The sequence below is a fragment of the Anthonomus grandis genome, chromosome 1, assembly GCF_022605725.1.
Source record: "Anthonomus grandis grandis chromosome 1, icAntGran1.3, whole genome shotgun sequence".
Taxonomy (NCBI): Eukaryota; Metazoa; Arthropoda; class Insecta; order Coleoptera; family Curculionidae; genus Anthonomus; species Anthonomus grandis.
This window is the reverse complement of record NC_065546.1, coordinates 55,481,432-55,502,743: the sequence shown is the minus strand read 5'-3', so window position 1 is coordinate 55,502,743 and position 21,312 is coordinate 55,481,432. Positions and strand designations below refer to the sequence as shown.

At 33.1% G+C, this 21,312-nt stretch overlaps 2 protein-coding genes across 5 annotated transcripts in view; one reads left to right on the top strand and one right to left on the bottom strand.

Moving 5' to 3' along the window:
* The window catches only part of LOC126750525 (nuclear distribution protein nudE-like 1-A), a 31,219-nt gene extending 25,701 nt beyond the window's left edge, over positions 1–5,518 (top strand). For 2 of the 4 annotated variants that reach the window (XR_007665748.1, XM_050460185.1), the window contains one exon: positions 5,280–5,518. Coding sequence is in view for 3 of the 4 variants with exons in the window: in XM_050460185.1 (XP_050316142.1) it covers positions 5,280–5,292 (13 nt within the window). In the remaining variant the exon portion in view is untranslated. Of the gene's footprint in view, position 1 lies in introns of all 4 variants that reach the window. The other 2 variants (XM_050460169.1, XM_050460175.1) reach the window with 2 other exon arrangements.
* A 4,220-nt stretch (positions 5,519–9,738) lies between these two features.
* On the bottom strand, positions 9,739–20,673 carry LOC126734048 (nucleolar complex protein 4 homolog B). Its single transcript, XM_050437568.1, has 4 exons — positions 20,251–20,673; positions 13,953–14,276; positions 13,372–13,849; positions 9,739–10,302 (listed from the first exon to the last, which is right to left on the bottom strand). Exons 1-4 carry the CDS (start codon positions 20,585–20,587, stop codon positions 9,942–9,944), a joined length of 1,500 nt encoding a protein of 499 aa, XP_050293525.1. The 5' UTR covers positions 20,588–20,673; the 3' UTR covers positions 9,739–9,941.
* Between the last annotated feature and the right edge of the window lie 639 nt (positions 20,674–21,312).

The window sequence follows — 21,312 nt, the reverse complement described above, 5'->3', positions numbered from 1 at the left end:
GCAGAAAAACCAGACTTTCCTTGAACGGCTCGTCCACACCCAAGGGGATGTCGAAATAAGGGCAACTTTGTAATAAAAAACACACTTAAGCTTAACAATTACTAGCCTAGGAACGGACTGACTCGGGTATCGTCGGTTATAATCGTGTGAAAAAAATTAAGTACCCCTTTCCCTCCTTCACCACCATCTGTTCTTACAGCAACAGTATTAACGAGTTATTCAATGTTATTCCTAGACTGAGATTATTTCATTGTGATATATTATTTGAACAAAAAATATGATATTTATCGTATTATAGGGTGTAGGTTAGGTAGCAGTTTGACCGTTTTTACGATAAAATCGTATAATATAAATTGTCTTGCCAAAGGTCTCAAATGTGTGGCAAAATTAATTTTCATCATTACATGGCTAGCGTGTTACTGGTGGAAAAGGGCCATGGCGCATCATCGACGTTCTGATAAATAGATAACGAATTTAATTTTTTATATTTTTGTGTAATAGTACGGTCAAGCTTTGTATTGAAAAATTTATTAAAAAAAAGTGGCCGAATGATGATTTGTCAATTGATGATATACAGGGTGTTCGAAAAATAGACGGAGATATTTCAATGGATGATTCCTTGCCACTGGACAAAATTGGTTTATTAATTTTTGGTAAAAAAATTACAGGTGCCTTGGAAAACAAAAAATCATTTCTGCATGGAGGTTTCACAATGGCAAGTGTCAGTTCTCATGGAAAAATAATTAATATTAATAAATTAATATTATTAAAAAATTGTGTCACCCTGTATCTTGAAAACTGTGCATTTCCGGACCCATGTTTATAGAAACTTTTTCTCATATTTTTTTACAAGGAATCACCCATTGAAATATCTCCGTCTATTTTTCGAACACTCTGTAGGTGTTACACGTACTAAATATGGAGTTTCGTCATTCTGGGGGTGATACTTTTTTATATCTGTCCACTGATATATATTCTATAGTTTTAAAGGACGAAGAATTAATTCTTGTATAATAAAATTATACTTGAGCGACGCGTATTTTCAAATGCTTCGACTTTGTTATTTGGGTCTATGCAATAAATCAAAAAAACTATTTTTCTAATCGCTTTCTCCACTTTTTCATATCATAACTTTTGAGATACAGTGGCCCAGAAAAGTCATGGTACAATAGAGAATTACAATACAAATTTTATTTATAATTTTTTTATGAAATAAAAATCAATTTTTACTTTTATGTATTTATTTTTTCTAATGCCCTACATCATAACATAAACCTATTTCCATAATATATCTAACATACAATAAATAAAAAAATAAAATAAAATTTCTTACAAAAATTTAATCCACAAAAGTCAAGGTACATTTCAGACTATGGGCTAATAAAGTTCTGTCAATAACGCGCGGGAAAACCCTTCAGTTTAATAACCTCTTTTAAGCGATTTGGCATTGAATGAACTAGTTTTTTCGTCACATCGTTGGATATTTTTGGCCACTCTTCTAAAATTACCTGTTTTAAGTCTGATTTATTATGAATCACATGTTGCCGAATTTTTCTCCCCAAAACATCCCATAAATGTTCTATAGGATTAAGATCGGGACTTTGGGGAGGAGTTTCCAGCAGATGGGGAGTATTAAAAACCAACCACTGACGTACTGTATAAGCTTTGTGCTTAGGGTCGTTATCCTGTTGAAAGTAATAGTTCTCATGCAACCCTAATTTTTCAGCACTGGCACGTAAATTTTCTTTTAAAATATTTAAGTATACTTTTTGATCCATTGTTTCGTCGATAAAAACAATATTTCCTACACCTGAAGTTGCCATGCAACCCCAAACCATTACTCCACCTCCTCCATGTTTCACTGTTTTGATTGTATTTTTCGGATTAAGAGCTTCACCGGGTTTCCTCCACACCTTGACACGACCATCGGACCCAAAAATGTTAAATTTACTTTCATCTGACCAGATAACTTTATCCCAGAAATCAAGTTCAATAGACTTGTACTTTTCAGCGAATTCCAGTCTCTTTTTTCTATTAATATCGCTAACATGGGGCTTCTTACGTGCACTACAGGATTTGTATCCACCCTGGTTAAGTTTCCGGCGAACAGTTTCTTCATGAACAGATACTCCAAACATTTCTCTTAACTCTGATGATATTTGTATGGCACTTTTCTTTGGGTCCTTCTTAATTTCATTTAATATGTACCGGGATTCGCGCTCTGACAGCTTCCGAGGACGTCCTGTTCGCGTTTTATTTTCAATTCTGTTTTCATTTTGAAAACGATTTACTACTTTTTGTATAGTGGACCTGCTTCTTTTAATCACTTCTGCAATTTTGGTGTATGATTTTCCCTCTCTATGCAAATTAATAATAATTTTCCGCTCACTGACACTTAATTCGGTTCTTCCCATGATTATCACTGTATTTACCAGTCAAAGTTAAGAAGAAATATTCTAGTGAATACTGAAAACGAATGCCAGAATAGTATTAGAGGAATGTTCTTATTAGCAAATAACAAAATAACAATAAATTTAAAAGATACTTGCATATTTTGATTTACACAAATTAAGAGTACCTTGACTTTTGTGGATTAAATTTTTATAGAAAATTTTATTTTATTTTTTTGTTTATTGTGTGTTAGATATATTATGCAAATAGGTTTATGTTATGATGTTGGGCATTGGAAAAAATAAATACATAAAAGTAAAAATTGATTTTTATTTCATATAAAAATTATAAATAAAATTTATATATAAATTGTCTATTGTACCATCACTTTTGTGGTCCACTGTATGAGCCAAGTCAAATTAACAAAAACATTTCATCCATTTAAAACATCTTTGCTGGGCCCACTCATTTTGAGTTATATGGAAGTAAATACTTTTTCAATTCTAGTTGTTGACCCAATTCTTCCCTTACCACTCGCACAGCAAAATGTTAATGATAAAATATGGTTTTTAAAGCGTAATTCCTGGTCAATTACCATGTCCAAAAACTTAGATGTTGTAGTTTCTGGCAATGCATGACCATCTAAGAGAAGATCATTTACGTGACATTTAAACCCAATGATGTGAGTTTTACTCAGGTTCAGACAAAGACGCTTAGATGTGAACCAGTCCTTAATGATCTTAAGATCAATAGCTATAACTTCAAGAAGCCTTAGAATTTCTTTCACTTTCCACAAGATAGATGTGTCGTCTGCAAATAGGGTGAATTCTCCAAAGATATTCAGTTTGATAAGGTCATTTATATAAATTAGGAACGAGATTGGCCCAAGAACAGAGCCCTGAGGGCCTCCACAATTGATGTTAAGGGCTGATGATCTCCCATTCGAGTGCACAACTGATTGGCTTCGACCTTCAAGGTGGGATTTAAACCATGAGTGTGCCGCTCTACGAAACCCATATCTTTCCAGCTTAGACAGTAGAATTCCGCGTAATCAAATGCCTTTGACAGATCGCAGAAGACCAAAAAAGTAAAGTCTTCCTAGTGATTAATAGGGTAACCACACAAAAACTGATCACAGAAAGTCCATTCAAAAAAATACAGACCATTTTTTACAATATACAAAATATATACATCTATTGAAACACTTACCTGCTATTTTTGAAGCAAAAATGTCACAAAAACTATAAAATACACACAAATATATTTGATAACCTTGAGTGCATGGAGTGTATGCACGATCAATTCTGTTCCATAAATGAGAATAAACACGAGTTAGACAATCGATTGGAATCGACCAGCGAGATAAGGTTATGCATAGGCAATACAACAAATACTGTGGTCATTATGTTTTACCTCCAGGAAACTACTAGTGTGAATATTAGTAGTGTGGTTTTCACTGATAACCAGTTGTCCTCAAAGGGTTAATTAGTTGTATGGGAACGCCTTAGTAAATACATCAGTTAACTCCTGTTAAATCCTGTAAAACTTAATAATAGGATCTGAAGTAAGACTTAAATTCTGTCACACAATCTCTGGAACTTATTAGGATTAGCAGTACTAAATATTTTACCAGGACTACGCTTGGATATTTGCTTTGAACAAAAATAGTCAATCAAAGTTCTAGAATTATCTGTAATCCGAGTTGATTCGTTAACGTACATATCTAATCCATATGTAACAAGCATATTAGTAAGAAAATTATAATGTTTAAAGAATCCTTATCATTAAAATTAATACTAAAATCGCCCGCCGGCCAAAATAATCTTTAAAGAAGATGAAATATTTAATAAAATATAGTCCAGACAATCAAAAAATTCTCTTATTAAGCCTAAAGGAGAACGGTACAAACAAATAATATATAATCTAAGCTGCTTGCAATAGCTTATCGTGAATTCGAATGTCTTTTCTTCCATCAAATGATCATACTTTTTGATTTCGACAAAAGGGATATCCATGCTAAAATACTGTTTTACTAGTGTAAGTGTTTCACCATGTAAAAACTTTTCTGTGTTTGAAATGCTTAAAAATTGGTACTTAGGGATACAGAAACATTCGTAAATATCAGTGCTATCCAAAAACACATAAATACCATCGCATTTACCTCTTAAAGATTTTGAACGAAAATTGTATGAATTTTTTCTGATAAGTTATCGAATAAAAAGTATTTTTTCCGGTGAAGTATGATTACCTCTATTTTCGACTTTAACTCCGTGAAGCAAAATACAGCTTTGTTTTTTTTTTCAGTTTCAAAAATAACACTTACGGTATAGTCCACGACCAATCCCAATGATCCCCTAAAAAACCCCACTACTAGGATGACGAAAAATAATCAACTGACAAACATTTTCTTTTATTTTTAAGAAGTTTGTGGTTTACAGTTTGACTATATTAAATGTACCGTCAGCAGTTCCTAGCTCGTAGTTGTAAAGTGACACAAACAATAAATTATAACCGATTCGTTTAATATGGTGCATAATATTAAGAGCGAATAATAGTGCGGTAAATCTTTTGCGATGTTATTTTTTTATGTCCGCTATTGGCCGACATAAATTATAGTAGCAAACCGTCGTCATAGTTTTAATTTATTAGCAGAGAAGGATACTTACTTTCCTTGACTGGAATATTGTAAAAAAACAAACATATTTTCGTACTCTATAGCTTCTAATGTTTTAGTGATTAATAGACACATTGCAATAATTAAGTTTTTTTTTTTTTTTGCTTCCATTGTCAGCAACCAGATATTATTCGAACGTGTGCCTTAGGAAACACATTTTTAGCCTCACAACATCATTCTCCCGACCCTAACTGACGTAATTTTTCCTTTTTAGATTGTTAGTTTAGTAATAAACGACATTTATGAAGAATTGGACCTTCAAAATTACCCTGCTGATACTAACGTTACAAATTGTTTATGTAGGTGTAAATATTCTCGAATTGTGTGTGCAAATTTTATTGTTTTCACCAGTCGTTTTGCTCTTAGTACAATAATTTAATTGTATTCCATTTTTTTTTACTTAGGTTTTATTATAGTTTACCATATTAATTTAATATTATACGATTTCTTACCTTCTAGTGTTTTTTGTAAAAAATAAAGAGAGAAAATGCTGAAAATTTACCCTTTAACTAGGAAGTTATTAATGATTCAAATATCTAAATGTAATAATTCTTGAGCTGATGAAAAACAGTTCTTTAAAATTAAATAAGAATTGTACAATAAGCTTCCGTCTTTTATTTCTTCAGATATTACTTGTTTAAACTTGTCCGACCGACGCACACAGGCGAAATTCGGGGAAAAGCCGACCATAAATCGGAAATACCAACTTCCCAATTAAGGCCTATTCTGAGTATAATTCAATTATCTAGTTACCTGGGTATAATAAACAATTACCCTTTTGTTTTTCGTCTTGTCACTTGCAGAAATATTTTAGTTAAAAGTTGATGTTCGTGGAGACTATATCAATGTGATTCAAAAGCGCCTGTAAAAAGTAGTAATTTAAATTTAGTTTTTCGGCAAAGTGTGGGTGAAAATTTTGTAAAGCAGCAATGGAGCCTATTGCTAGTGGTAAGTAGAATATTAAAAATTATATTAATTAAAAATATTTCTTTACTTTTTTTTATTACTGATTTTTTGAAAAGTTAACAGTTAATTTTTTTAAAAAAATTAAATTTCTGATCTTCTGCTAAACTAAAAGTATGATTTCCCGAATTTAAATTAGTTTTAAATTATTGCTTAATAAGTCCTTTGTAAGATCCAATCTTAAGTTGCTGCGATAATTTGCGATCTTGACGAAAAAATATTTTTAAAGATTTGTAGTCCGGGTCCAAATTCGTATAAAATGCTATTGTAGGTCCAAAACGCAAGAAATAATTTTCTGCTACTAACTTGAAGAATAAATTAATTTTTATAAAATAAAACATCATTTAATAGAAAATTTAATATAGAAATAAAAAAATTGCCATATGGGTTTAAAATTCAATATGGCAACCAATTTTAAATGGCAAAATCTTGAATGAAAAATAATTAACAAAATTACTTATTATTTCAGGGACAGCAACAAAATCTGCTTGGTTTAAAAGAAGCCAACTTGTCAGTTGGTTAGGAATTTGTCAGTCCAAGAAAAGAATGGAGCAGTGCCGTTATTTGGCAGAAAAAGTGACCTCTACCATGCGAGTTGAACGCTTGTCAGAAGAGTCTTCAAAAGTCATATATAAATTCATCGAGAAATATGACACAAAATGGTCATCAGCATCAAGAAATAAAACTGCATTTGAAAATAAAAATCGAGATTGGTTAAATATTGAGTTGGAATTTTCTTCTGCAATGAATGAAGCTCAGCCAGCCGAATTGCAGGATACAACTCTATCGAGTAGAGGGAGGCCATTCACTGGATTTTTAGATTTAAGTGACCGATCAAAAAGAAGAAGAACTGAACAGATGCGAGCAGATCGAAGCCCTGAAGAACTAACATTTGCTGCTCAAATGAAGTTTAGGTCCGAAGGTAAACTGGATGAAGCAGATGTGTTAAAAAATGTTGCATTCTCATCACCAACCCGTGCATCAAAAATCTCTTGAAAAAGAATGTGAAATACCATTTTCAGCGGACGAAGCCTTATCGCTTTTTGTAGAGACTAAAAAGACAAAATTTCAATACAATCTTATAAGAAATTCGACAAAAAGCTATAGGTCAACTCTTTATCCTAATTATGAGTCAATAACTGCCGCAAAAAAAAGGTGCTACCCAGAAAACCTAAACATTTCTGAGGATCTTGCTGAAGTGCCTTCAAAGTTTGCTGGATCATACATCTTTAAGGTTATTTGAGTCCCTAAAAGAAGTTTTAAATTCTTTAAACCAAGAAAAATATAATAATTTCAATTTAATTTGCAAATGGGGGTGTGACGGGAGTTCTGGGATGAGTCAATACAAACAGCAGTTTGCAGAGTCCAATATTTCAGATGCTAATATCTTTTTAACATCAATGGTACCAATTCAGCTCATTAACCGATGTGATCGGGTGACCGGGTGATCCGAAATCAAAAGATAAGTTTGTAATCTGGGAAAATCCCAGAACTTCCTCCACACGATTCTGTAGACCTCTTAGAGTCCAGTTTAGGCATGAAACAACAGAGTTATCAGTAAGAGAAAAGCAATATTTTGACCAAAAAATTTCAGATTTGCAACCAACAAACTTGATATTCAAGGAAACAATGTATTTTTAAAACACATTTTATATTTTACAATGATAGATGGCAAATTGTGTAATGCTGTTACTGAAAATACTTCAACTCAGAGATGCTATTTGTGTAATCTAACATCCAAAGATTTTAACAATATCGATAAGGTTTTAAAACAGAAAATTGCTGACGAATCTAGATTTCAATTTGGTTTGTCATCTTTACATGCTTGGATTCGTTTTTTTGAGTGTTTGCTGCATCTATCTTATAAGATGGAATTTAAGCAATGGCAAGCGCGAGGCCAGGAAAACAAAGAAAAACTTGCAAATGCCAAAAAACGAATCCAAGACTTATTTTTTAAAGAAATGGGACTATTGGTTGACCGACCAAAACCTGGTTTTGGAAGTACTAATGACGGCAACACTGCTCGCCGTTTTTTTGAGAATGCTGCTAAAGCTTCGGAAATTACAGGCATTAATCAAGATTTGATATTTAGATTCAGAGTAATTTTATTAACAATTTCTAGAGGTTTTCATATTAAAATCGATAGTTTTAAGGATTACTGTCATGATACGGCCAGAAAATTTGTAGAATTGTATCCGTGGTACAATATGCCAACTTCCGTGCATAAAATCTTAATGCACAGTTCTGATATAATATCATATTTTTTGGGTCCAATTGGGCAACTTGGCGAAGAAGCCCAGGAATCAAGAAATAAAGATATTAAAAGATTCAGAGAATTTCATGCACGGAAGTTTTCAAGAAAACAAAACATGAAAGATATATTTTGTAATCTCTTAATATCTTCTGATCCTTTAATCTCCAATATGAAAAAATCATCTGCTAAAAAGCTTAAACAGTACCCTTTAGAAGTTTTGGTGAACCAACAATTTCTGCTGATGAAAGTGATAGTGAAGATATTGATTGATTTTAATTATTATTAAGATAGGTTAGGCTTTACTATTATTACAAAGTTATTGTTAAGTAAGCTCTGTATATACTTTACATACTTAAATATATTACTCTTAACATGTATTTTAATTGCTTATTTTTACACACAAAGCAAAGGTTACTTATAAAATTAAATAGCACAAAAACAAACAAATCACAACTTTATTTAGTAATTTATAATAAGAAATTTTATTAAACTCAGGTACTTTATTATATATCAGTATATTATCAAAAGTCTCAACATTTTGAATTTTATTTCAAAAATTTTCCGTATTATGAATTTTAAACTTTTAACTGAAAAATTGTTGAAATAATAACATTCTGAAATTTTTTTAAGGAAATGCGTACTTACGCAGCGCCTATGTAATGCAATAAATGAACCCAAGGGGGGCGGGGGGGATTAAAAAAAATTTTTTAAAATGAACGTGTTATCTTAGTTTTAACATTTTCTTATGATTAAATATGTTTGTGGTTCATATCAGCACTACTACTATTTATGGCCGGCTTTTCCCCGATTTTCGCCTGTGTGCGACGAGCAGATCTAAGCTACTTTTCTGGGCAGAGAAGCTGTACATTAAAATTAAATTATAAACGTCTGGGTGAAGTCCAAGTTTTACAAAACATTTTAAACACTCACAGACTTGTCACCTCTTTTTAGCCAGTCTATTAAACAAAGATAAAACACCTGCGTTCTGGCGATTCCTACTTTAGGCTGTGCAAGTGATTGTGTATCTCTCTCTATCCCACTGATTTCGAGGATTACGCTGGTTTGCTGCATACGAAGCTTTTGAAGCAGCGATTTAGACAACTATATTATTTAAAATTGCGCAACATAAGATCTGATCTACACTTCATAAGAGCATGTGCTGTACCACATAATATTGCACTCGGTAATAACTTACGGATTCAAGAAGAGGATGTTTGGGAAGTTGAAAATGTTGTTTTAGAATTAGGGGACCGGGAGAAAAATGAACAAGGTGGAATTTGGTGATAAATAACTTACATTCCATTCTACATTAAATAATTTTTCCAGACATATTATGTATTTGAAATATGTAAATAAAATATTCTTGTTTTCAAATTCCTTTTAATGTTTTGTTTGTTTATTACCTATTGCGGCTTTGTCTACTTTTATTGACTTAACTAATAAAGAAAACAAGTCATTTAAAAAAAAAAACAGTTTCTTATATTACTATTCAAACTGCCTTAACGTCAATAAGGGTACAGGTTACGTCCTACTCAAATATGTAAAATACAAACATGAAAAAAAGAATTACATCCTAGTAACGAGGAATCACAATAAGTTCATCAACTGCCTAAAAAAAGAGAAAAAAAGAAAAACATTAAACTGATATGCTCGATAACCTTAAAACAAATTCCATAAAATATTGACTTTTTCCCCCCTCAACAGTGACATGTTGTCCTTAGGCTGCTCGAACTGTAACACTATGAGCTTCGTCAGTTTTTTAATTTCCTTATCGAAAATGTCGCTGCCGCTGTTTTCCAAAATTTTCCCGATGTCCCATTCGACGTGCGGTAACGAATTGTTGATAAACCTCGCGGCGTTCGCTACAGACGGCTGTACATGGTGCTGCAAACTCTGTAGTTCCCATAAGGAGCTGTTTATGGCATTTGATTTTAAGGGATCCCGCTCCTCCATTATGTAAGGGTCGTTACTAGACGTCGTTACGTCTACATTGTGTAATAAACACTTAAGACCGGGATGCCTAGAAAAATTTTGAATCATCTAATTCATTTTTGAATCATCTAATAATTAGTAAAACATCTAATGACACACTGAAGGTGAAAAAACGAAAGTATGACGAATCATACATTAATCTCGGATTTGTTGATTCCAACTTGATACTAACACAACCGGAGAAGAAATTTTTAACACGATTAACATATTTTTTGAAGAAAACCAACTCGATTGGAATGATTGCATTGATATTTGTACCGATGGAGCCAAGGCAATGAGAGGTAGAAGAGCAGGAGCAATATCACGAATAAAAATGAAAGCGTCAAATTGTAGTTCCAGCCACTGCATCCTCGACTCGCGGTTAAGAAAATGCCACCAAATCTAAAATTGGTTCTTGATGAGTCAGTAAAAATAACTAATTTTGTCAAGTCACGTCCACTACAATCCCGAGTGTTCTCAATATTATGCGAAGATTATGGTAGCGATCATAAAACACTATTTCTCCACACTGAAGTGAGATGGTTGTCTCGGGGTAAAACTTTGGCAAGGCTTTTTGAACTAAGAACAGAATTAGAAGGTTTTCTTACAGATGTTCCTTTTAATTTAAAAGACCGTTTGTTCGATAAAAGCTGGTTATTTAGACTAGCATTTTTAGCAGACATGTTTGGAAAACAGACAACAGTTTTCAATGCTAACAACAAAATAACTGCCTTTAAAAGAAAATTAGATTTTTGGATTACTTGTTTTAGTAAGGGAGAAATCGAAAGGTTTTTATTGCTAAGTGAGTTCCTTAGTCACCACAGTCTTAGTGATATAGAAATATTTCAAAATGAAATATTTGTTAAATTGGTGCAATATCTCTATGATCTGCAAGGGACTTTTGAATCTTACTTTCCTAAAGAACAGAATACAACTGAAAATGAACTCATGGTTTCAAAACCCTTTTTCATCTAAATTGCAGAAGCCTGAAAATATGTCAAATCACATCTATGAATCATTTCTAGAAATGACATCGGATACAAGCATGGAATCATTGTTCAAAACAATTTCACAAAATGAATTTTGGTGCAGGGTTCGTGATGAATATCCACAACTTGCCACAGAAGCTTTGAATGTTCTTCTACCGTTCCCAACAACGTATTTGTGTGAAACGGGATATTCAGCATATACAGTTAGTTACAAAAACAAAATACCGCAATAGATGGATGCCGAGACTTTATTACTTTTAATGTTATTCCATCCTTACCTGGGGAGCAGTTATTTTTTAGGGAGCTTATATGTTTAATTACATCATTTTTTGTCACAGGTGGTAAATAAATAGGCGTTTGATATGCATTTTTTAGTTTAAAGTGGACTGAGGGCTTTGCTACTGTATCTGCTACTTTAGAGCCAGCATCAATAAAAAAAAGTATTAAAGCTGTCGGCCAAATTTTTAGGATCTGCTATCTTAGTACGATTTTCGAGTTCAATGCATTTTATATCTTCCTTTTTTTTATCTTTGCTTTCATTCAACGCATTATTAACAAAATTATATATTTTTTTGATATTTTTACTATTTTGCTCAATCTTAGTTCTGTTTTTTGGTGATTCGGATATTTACCTAGTGAAAGTTTTAGCTTATCTCTAGTCCTTATTGAAATTATTAATCCATGGTTTGATTTTCCTAAATTTATTGTTTATTGTGATCTCATAGGATGAGTTATTGACTAAATTTGTAACTTCATCTACGAGACTATCCACTGCTGCTTCCGGGTCATTAAATTTTAGAGACTCCTCCCATTTCTCTCTTTGTGCCAGGTCACATAACTTTTCAAAATTAATTTTTTTAATGGATTGATGTATGGTTTTCTCTGTAACATCTTCGTTTTTATAGCTGTTTTTTTTTTTCATTTCAATATTTATTAGTATAGGCAAGTGATTTGTAATATCATGGTTAATTATATAATAATATAAATACAAATTCATTATATTCCTGCTGCTGACCACAAATTTTAAACTTTTTGTGAATTTGTTTCTTTCTTATGATCAAACTGCGAAGCTCTGAAGAAAACCAAGATGGAAAAGAAGAACTTTTGTACCTCTTTAGACGAATAAACCTTTCCATTGAGGAGTAGATCACATTATAGAAAATTGAAACTATGACATCAATACATGTCTCTCCCAAAAACAATTGATTCCAGTCTATCCCAGCAAGACAATCGTTAATTGCTTTGTAATCTCCCTTATCAAAATCATAAAAATATTCCTCATATATCATATCATCAGAATTTTCTGCACAACGAAGGTCAAAACTAATTGCTGTATGGTGTAAGCTATTCTCAAAAATCTTGTCTATTGCACGTTCGCCACTAATTAAATCTGAGCTACTAAATACGAGATCCAAGGCAACCCCGTTGGTATTTAAAACCCCATTTACCTGAAAAAAGTTATAGAAGCTAAAGCAGTTGGCCAGAGAAAGCACAGACTCTCTGTCATTCTCCAGACAACCACCAAACCAAGATCATTCTTCCATCTAACATGTGGTAAATTTTAATCACCTGCCAAGACAAACAAACTACTTGAATATCTACTATATACATGTTCAACGGATTCACAATGGCTTAAATAGTCTTGAAGTGGAGATGGAGATGCTATATAAATGCAACCAACAACAAAGCTCTGATTGTCTATTGTAAAAGTCAAATAGATCTGATAAATATCCACATTAACAAGTGGGATACCAATTCTATGTGTACATAAACTCTTTTTAGCCGCAATCAATACACCACCTCTACGAGCCTTGGTAGTATTCGTACCTCGTACCCATTTGACGATCACATCTATATAAATCATAGTTTGATACTCCAATTTCAGCATCTGAATATTCAGATGTTAACCAAGTCTCTGCAATCATAACAATATCATAGCAGCAGCAATTAAGTGCCTGCTGAAAATCTTTTATTTTAGTTCTCATACCACCTGTATTAGCATAATACAAGCAAAAAAGTTTTATAAATAAGTTTAATAAAGTGTTTATTGCAAATTAGTCCTGAATTATTTGTGGCAAGTCCTGAATGAGTTTTTCCAACAAAAATGTTATTTAAATATAGTCACTTACCTTAAAATAAGATTTCCTATGAACTGACAAATAACAATAATATCCTCAGACGGGGCCAACAAAGCCAATCTGGCCAACCTTTTAGCGAAGGCCCCCACTAACATTTCCGATAAATGAGTCGAACTCAAAAACAAATCGGCTAAATAAAACAACCTGGCCTTATATCTGGTGTGGAAGATTTCCGGCTCGAACATGGAATACAGCTTGGCAAATATATTCGGATAATCCAGGTTGTGTACTTGGATCATTGTGAAAATGCCTTGCAATGCAAGCAAGCTCACTGGGCCACCCACATCCAAAGAATCCATAAGAAAGTCTGTTAAAAGTAACGGTTTATCCAAGTTAACCAAGACCTTTTCTAATAAAACTATTAAAAGTTGCCGATGGACTTGTGGAGTGTGGTGCCAAAGCATTATGCACTGCCACACCCTGTTTAAGTATTTTTTCGTCAGTGCTACATCAAAGTTGATTGGTAAACCTGAAATCATATCATTAGCTATAGCAGTATTCACTTAATGTTGTGTTTTGGTCAATTGACCACAACAGTCTGATCACTATCAATGTTTAATACAATTAATTACCTGATTCTCCACTGCACAAATATTTAGTCTCAATATTCGGGTTAATTTGTAACTTCTCCAAAAGGCTAAGGTAATTTAATATGTAGACTTCGCTGGCATTCGATTTTGCTGTTAACTGCGGCAACAGTTTCCAAGTGAAGAACAATATGTCATCAAACAAAAGATATTCTGTATATTTTGTAATGAGATTTGTCTTGTTCTGTTTTGGCGATAATAGTTTAATTAATATATTCTTGAGCTTTAATAACGGAACAGTGTTTTCTGTTGTTGATACTGTTGGGAATCTACCTTCTGCTGCCAAAAGATTCATGGCAGTACTAAGGCCTAAAATATTTGAAAAAAAAATTAATATTTAAAAATTACAATAATTTTATGGTTTATTTATTTATTAATGTAAAATACATTTTACAGGGTTAACCTTAGATCTAAGTTATAATAATAGTAATTTTAAATCTGGAAAAGTACAATGTTCTTAGCTGCTTATTTAAATTTATTCAGTAAAATAAACTAAAAATAATCAAGCTCTGAACAATCCTTATTAACAATTGACGAGGTTATCATTGAAAATGAACTAAATAAGATGTATATTACAGAACATCCAAGAGGAATTGGCTCTGAGTGTGGCAAGTTGGTACATGATTTTTAAAAGTAGCCAGGCACTCAGGGCTCTTAATACAGTTATTCACAATCTTCTATGCAAAAGACATATCCTAGTATCATAATATTTCTTCAGAAACTTATTTGGAATCTTATGAATTCTCTCAATATGTATTTAGTTGTATCAATATGCCCTATTAATCATTTTATCAAAGAATGGAAAGTCAATGAGGTGCCCAGATAAATTCCTTCACGAATGACATTATTAATAGAATATTGTACTGGCAGCTTTCTTATTAGACTACTAAAATTGCCATTGTTCTCCATTCAAAGAAAACATCATCGGCTTGGCACCATGAAAAAATAATGACAATATTTCTTTGCAGTTTTAATATATCATTCGGACTCTCAAAAACCTTTTGAATTGCTGACTGAATACTGAATTGAATACTTATAGGCCTATAGTTTCTGACATTGATTCTCTCTCCATTTTTATAGTACGGATATATATACATATGAATTATCAGACAGAGGAAAATGGCCAAATTATAGGGACTTGTTAAATATGAGATATAAAAATATACTTAGAATGTGGGAGCAGAACTTTAAAACTCTGTTAAGGATTCGATGAGGCCCTTTTTTCATTAGCCCCTTTTGTACTTTTTTTTTATTTATTTAATGAACGGGTTCAACCCCATTACAAAAAAAACAATATTACAAAGTTCAATAGTTACACCTAACCATAACTTAAAATAGCTAAAATACAAATATGCTTTTACAGGCAAACCAACATAAAATCAACAGAAGAGTTTTCACAATCTCTCTAATTTGATTCCTAAAACTAGACAAGCCAATGCCCACAACTTCAATATCCTCATGGTTGATAATATTTAAGGTTCTTTTGATAGGGGAGTGAGTGGCATAGTTGGTACTGTGAAAAGGCAAAGCAAACAGTCGGTTTCGTCTCAACAGTCTTGAGGGGACATTGAAGCCAATTCTACCGAGAAGGTCGGGGCATACAATCAAACCATTAAGAAGCTTAAATACAAAGGTTAAATCACCACGAATACGTCTTTCTCTCAATGTTGTCATAGCCAGCACTTCCCGTGCATCATCATAAACATGATCGTTCGGTATTTCCAAATTTCATTTAAATAGACAAAATCTTTAAAACTTATTCTGAATCCTTTCAAGGTCCAGACAGCTGTTTATGTAATAGGGGGACCATATCATTGAGCCATACTCCAATAAAGAAACCACCAAAGACATGTACACTCTCTTACAGGTCTCGACTGATAGCTCTCTACAGTTAGGCAGAACAAAACCCAGAACCCTGCAGGACCTAACCACTATATTATTTATGTGTATATTAAAATTTATATCGTCAAAATAAATGCCAAGATCCTTGATTGTATCAGAATACTGAACAGGGCCTCCCTCTATATTGTATGATGTTACAACTTTTTTACTTCTTTTGTGAAAACTAATATAATTACATTTTTTTATGTTTAAGAATAAGATATTGTTGACACACCAATCGTTTAGCCTATTCAGGTCATTCTGTAACAAAATTTGGTCTTTAATAGTCTGGATTACTCTAAAAAAATTTAAGGTGATCTGCAAACAATAAAAAGGCACTATTTTCAAAACATGTAGCTATATCATTAATGAAAATGTTAAAGAGTGATGGTGAGCAGTGTCCACCCTCAGGTACACCAGAACATACATTGATATTGCTGGATCTAGCACTACCCAATCTAACCTGCTGAGTCCGGCCTGACAAGAAGCTTGTGAACCAGGCAACTATATGATTGGAGAAACCAAACACTCTAAGTTTCTCCTGCAAGATTCTGTGATCGACTCTATCAAAAGCCTTGGAGAAGTCTGTGTAAATCACATCCATCTGACATCCCCTCTCCAAAGCATCCAACAGATCCTGCTGATAGATCAACAAGTTAGTGATCGTAGATCTGCCCGAACTAAACCCATGCTCCTGACTGAGCAACAGCTCCTTGCAATAGAAGTAAATTTGGTCGTAGATAAGACTGTCGTCTAACAGTTTTGGAATGGCCGACTGGATGCAAACGCCCCTATAGTTGCCTATTTGGTCATTATCATCTGATTTAAATATTGGTACCACAAAACTATGCTTCCATCATGACGGAAAGAGTGCTGAGCCAAGGGATTTCTGAAAAAGGATGAATAGAGGGCGAGAAACAGTACAGACACATTTTTGTAAAAAATAGTTCCCATCAGGACCTGAACTAACTTTGGCCTTTAATTTTAAAATTTTATCAAAAATCAAACCCACAGACAGTTGAAGTATAGGAATTGGGTCATATTTTCTCCCACCTGTTGACCCATATAATAATTGTTATTTTTATTTATATTAGTATTGTAGACAGTTGAAAAAAATTGGGCAAAACCCTCCGCTATCTGTTCGCAATTATCACCATAATACATTGAATTTGGAATTTTATTTACTGCCTTCCTACTGTTGAGGTGATACCAAAAGCTTTTAGGGTCAGTACACAGTAATCGGTCTAAATTTGAAATATAATCACGGTAGCAAATATTCGTTAAAGTTTTGCACCTCTTCCTGAGATTAGAAAAAGTGACATAATCAGATTGATCACGAGTACTGATGTAATTCTTGTGGGCAATCTTCTTCTGTGTAACTAGATATTTAAGTTCACCCGAGAACCACTTGGGAAAATCAGATGTCTTATATCTTTTGAGAGGAACAAAAAGGGCCATGTTTAAAATGTGATAGAATTGAGAGACAGCTATGTTAATATCAGTCGTGTTCAGTATTAGTCCAGTCAATTCCAGACAAGTAATTATTAATGCCATCATAATCTGCAAGCTTAAAATCATAATAAAATTCTACATACTCTATACATTTGGCTTGAATTTACCACACAAATCTAATTGAAAGTTGTACGCTTTGTGGTTTTGAGATTTATGAAAAAGGTAGTCGATTGCTTCTGTTACCACAAGATTACTTTTATTAGTGAAGATCAGATCCAAATAAACCAATCTATCATTAGGTATTGTTATTTTTTGAAAAAAATTCAAATAAGCATAAAACTGACCTAGAGTTAAACCTGGAGAGTTAGGACTGCACTCAACCACAGCGCCAAGATTGTCACCCCCCAGGGAGCATCTGGCATATTAAAATCACCGAAGACATAAAAATCGTAATCAGAATATTCCTGCCGGAGAATATCTATCGAGTAGCAATGGCTTTCATACAAACTGATTTCAGAATTAGGGGGAATATAAACCCCTCCAATAATAAGATTATCGTTACCCACTTTACATGATATAAACAATTGTTCCACAGAATCATATGCCAACTTAATCCTTATATATATTAATACTCCCCCACCTCAGTTCTTACTGCTAGTGACATGAGATCTATCACAGTGGAACAGGTTAAATGATTTTACAGCCAACTCAGCATCAGAGAATCTATCAGAGAGCCAACTCTCCACAAACACCAACACACTGTATGAGAACATAAAACTAGTTTATGGAGTTCTTCAATTTTAGTCCTCAAACCACCAACATTAAAACAAAATACTTGTAATGGGGCTAAACAGTGTTTTTTCTTGTATTCTCAGATTTATAAGTATCAGTAGTCGTGGCGATATATGGTGCATCATTTTTATATTTAATTGAAAGATTTGTTTCACCACTATTTTTCCTTCTATTGAGTTCAGTGACCACCCGTCTGATGCACTCTCTTTGCATCATGGTTAAATCACCTTTAATTTTATATGTATGATTCCCAGGCACCTTTCATCCAGCCAACAGTATATCCTTAACTATCCTGCTCTCGGAAAACACTACCTTAAGTGGCCGAACATAATTATCTCTTTGCTTTCCCAATCTAATCACCTTGCCCATTTTTTCTACAGCCGATGCTTTGTTTATAGATAACAGAAGTTCAGATACCTTTTGCTGATCATCTTGGATTCTGTCTTGAATTCTATTACAATTGGATTCAGGTACATTGTATACTATAATATTGTTAGCCCTCAGTGCTCTATCGTTGACTTCAGTTAAAACAGTATCCATACTAGGTGGCATGTACAGAGAAGCTTCAGACAGCGGAGGATGCTGCTGAGTGATTGAAGATTTTACAGCAGCCAAATCAGTTTTCAGTTTATCAAACGAGCTTACAAAGGATGTCTTAATAGTTTTAATGTCTTCACTGAGAGTCTTCATGTTCTTCAAGGGCACTTATGTTTATTATATTCAGACTGTCATGCATACCTAATTCATGATTCATATAAGATTAGGATGATTGTTTGGACTATATATTGTAAAAAAAATTATTGCAAACAAATATAAACCACAGCAATCTGTGGCAAATTAAATTTAGAGTGTACAATCTCATCAATGACATTATTATCTCAGTTATAGTCTACCTCTATTTGGTGTATCTATATTTGCTATTTAATATCTTGTAAGAATTTATGAGATGCTTTAAATACTTTAATAGTAACAAAAAGATGAAGCTTTTCAATTGTGGTTACCATATTGTCCTCAATAATAGACAACCAGTTAAAACTTAAAAAGTAACTACTGATTATGTCAAAATTTGCATGTTTAAAATCATAATATAGGCATTTATTTGGTTTTTGATAATTAGAGGAATTGCTACAAAATGATTGTGGAAACTACCAATATTTACCAAACCAACACTTTTACTATGGAGCTAAGATCAAAGTTAAAAAAGCAAAGATTTAGAATTTGATTTTATGGTTAACTATAGCACTAAATTGGGTTAAAGTAAAGGAGGCAAATGTGTCACATAATAAAAGTGTCTTTCATGGATCTAACATTTGTAGGAAAGAGTCTTAGTATATTGTCAAAATTGCACCACACAATGTTTGGAAGGTTATCGGCATTCTTATCATCTATTACAATGACATTCTCAAATAATTCACAGCTGTTAAAGATAGTCAGTATGTAGGCTATCTGTAATAGGTATTATTAACAGAACCAATACAATATGCACAATTTCCAATTTTCACAGGTACACATATTTCTTCTACAGTGAGGTTACTAAGTTCCAAAAAGGTTTATTTGAAAGAGAAATTTACAGCAATGAGTACTTATCCTCCATGATTTTTAGTACTGTTGACATGTTCACAATGCGATCATGTGGTCTGAGGTTCGAATCCTGGCATGGGCATGGTTGTTTGTGTTTGTCTTACAAAAACAAAACAGTCGTGGTTCGGAACCCACATTAAACTGTAGGTCCATAATAAACACCAAGATTGGGCGGCCATCGAAATACGACACGAGTCCATTGTAATTGAGGAAGAAGAAGATTTTTAGTACAGATACTAGAATTTCTGTCCTATATTTGGCAAACTAACTTTACAGTGTGTATTATGAATGTGTATTAATGGGTTTTTGATCTCCTTTTTCACAGATATGTTCTATATTAAATTTAATTATTTCTACCAAGTATTATAGCTTTATATTTCACCAATAAAAAATGTAAAGAAATAAAATGTACCAATATGGTTTACTGGGAATATTGCAGATCCCCAGCATGTTTTTATTAAAAACTTTGGACACCAATAAAAGAAATATAAAAAAGGGCTAATGAAATAACAAATTCAGCATTGATACGTTTGAATTTTAGTCATTAAAATGTAAATAATCAAAGGGTCCTACTTACTCTGGATAGCAACTTTCTGGTTCTCATTGTCCATCAAATTGACGATTTTCATAAAACAGTCTTCATAAGCATCCTGTAGCCATTTCTTCTGTTCATTCTCAGGGGTCCTCTCAATGATTTTTAACGGAATAATTTCAAAATACATCTTTCTATCTCTCAATAAACTGGTAAAAATCATTTCCAAGGCGAGTAAACAAGAAGGTGTATCCGATCCAGACTCGAAGTGGTTCACGATCTGTAGCAGGATTTCCGGTGACTGCGGGGCCGAATTTAGGAATTCGTAAGCCTTTAGACGTAGAAATTTCGATATTTTCATCGGTTTCTCCGTTTGGGCCATGTTGTTTTTCTTTATTTACGAATCGGCGAGGAAAATGCAAATTCGGCCCACCGAACTGACTGACACCCCCCGAAAAGTGAAGGTTAGGATCAGATTTTGACGTTTCTCTTCTTTTTTGTAGCTGTCATGTACTGTCTAAGGTCATATACTTAGACAAGGAAAGAGAGGTCTTTCCTAATAACATCGGCAACATGGCTTTAAGATCCGTTTTCATTTCAGTTCTCATGGGACTTAATGAGGATCGTTTGAATTCCTCTTTTAAATTTGAGTTTTTAAGTGAAATTTCGTAAAGGAAAGTGAATGTAGTTATTATTAAGTCTTAGTAACATCTCCCAGCCAGTGTCGGTGTGTTTTATACTATAAAAACAGTGATAAATGGTTATAAAGATAAACACCTTGTTTGTAAACAGATACAGGTGGAGCCGGCCGGCTTCTTAAGTGGGTCATTGTGCTATTTATCGATTTCAAGTTTATTTTACATATCACTTTTAAGATTTTTGTGTTTGTTGTGCTCTTCTCTGTGTGATTTGGAATTTTTTATTATACTTTACAAAATGTAGCAGTTTTTCCTCGTTTTTTTTTAGTTTTTATTTGCCTCTATTTTTAAGCGATATTGACTTTATTTTAGAGTGTACGAATTTATAGTTATTGTAACCACTTTTTGGTGATAGCTTTTAGGTAATATTGTAAGCTCAATGAGGATTTTTTTGAATAAAATTTCTTTA

Coding starts and splice junctions, on each gene's coding strand:
- LOC126734048 (XM_050437568.1), bottom strand. CDS start 20,587: ATGGCCCAAACGGAGAAACCGATGAAAATATCGAAATTTCTACGTCTA. Junction 14,277..20,250: donor CCAGAAAGTTGCTATCCAGA/GTAAGTAGGACC, acceptor CAAATATTTTAG/GCCTTAGTACTGCCATGAAT. Junction 13,850..13,952: donor TTTGTGCAGTGGAGAATCAG/GTAATTAATTGT, acceptor ATATGATTTCAG/GTTTACCAATCAACTTTGAT.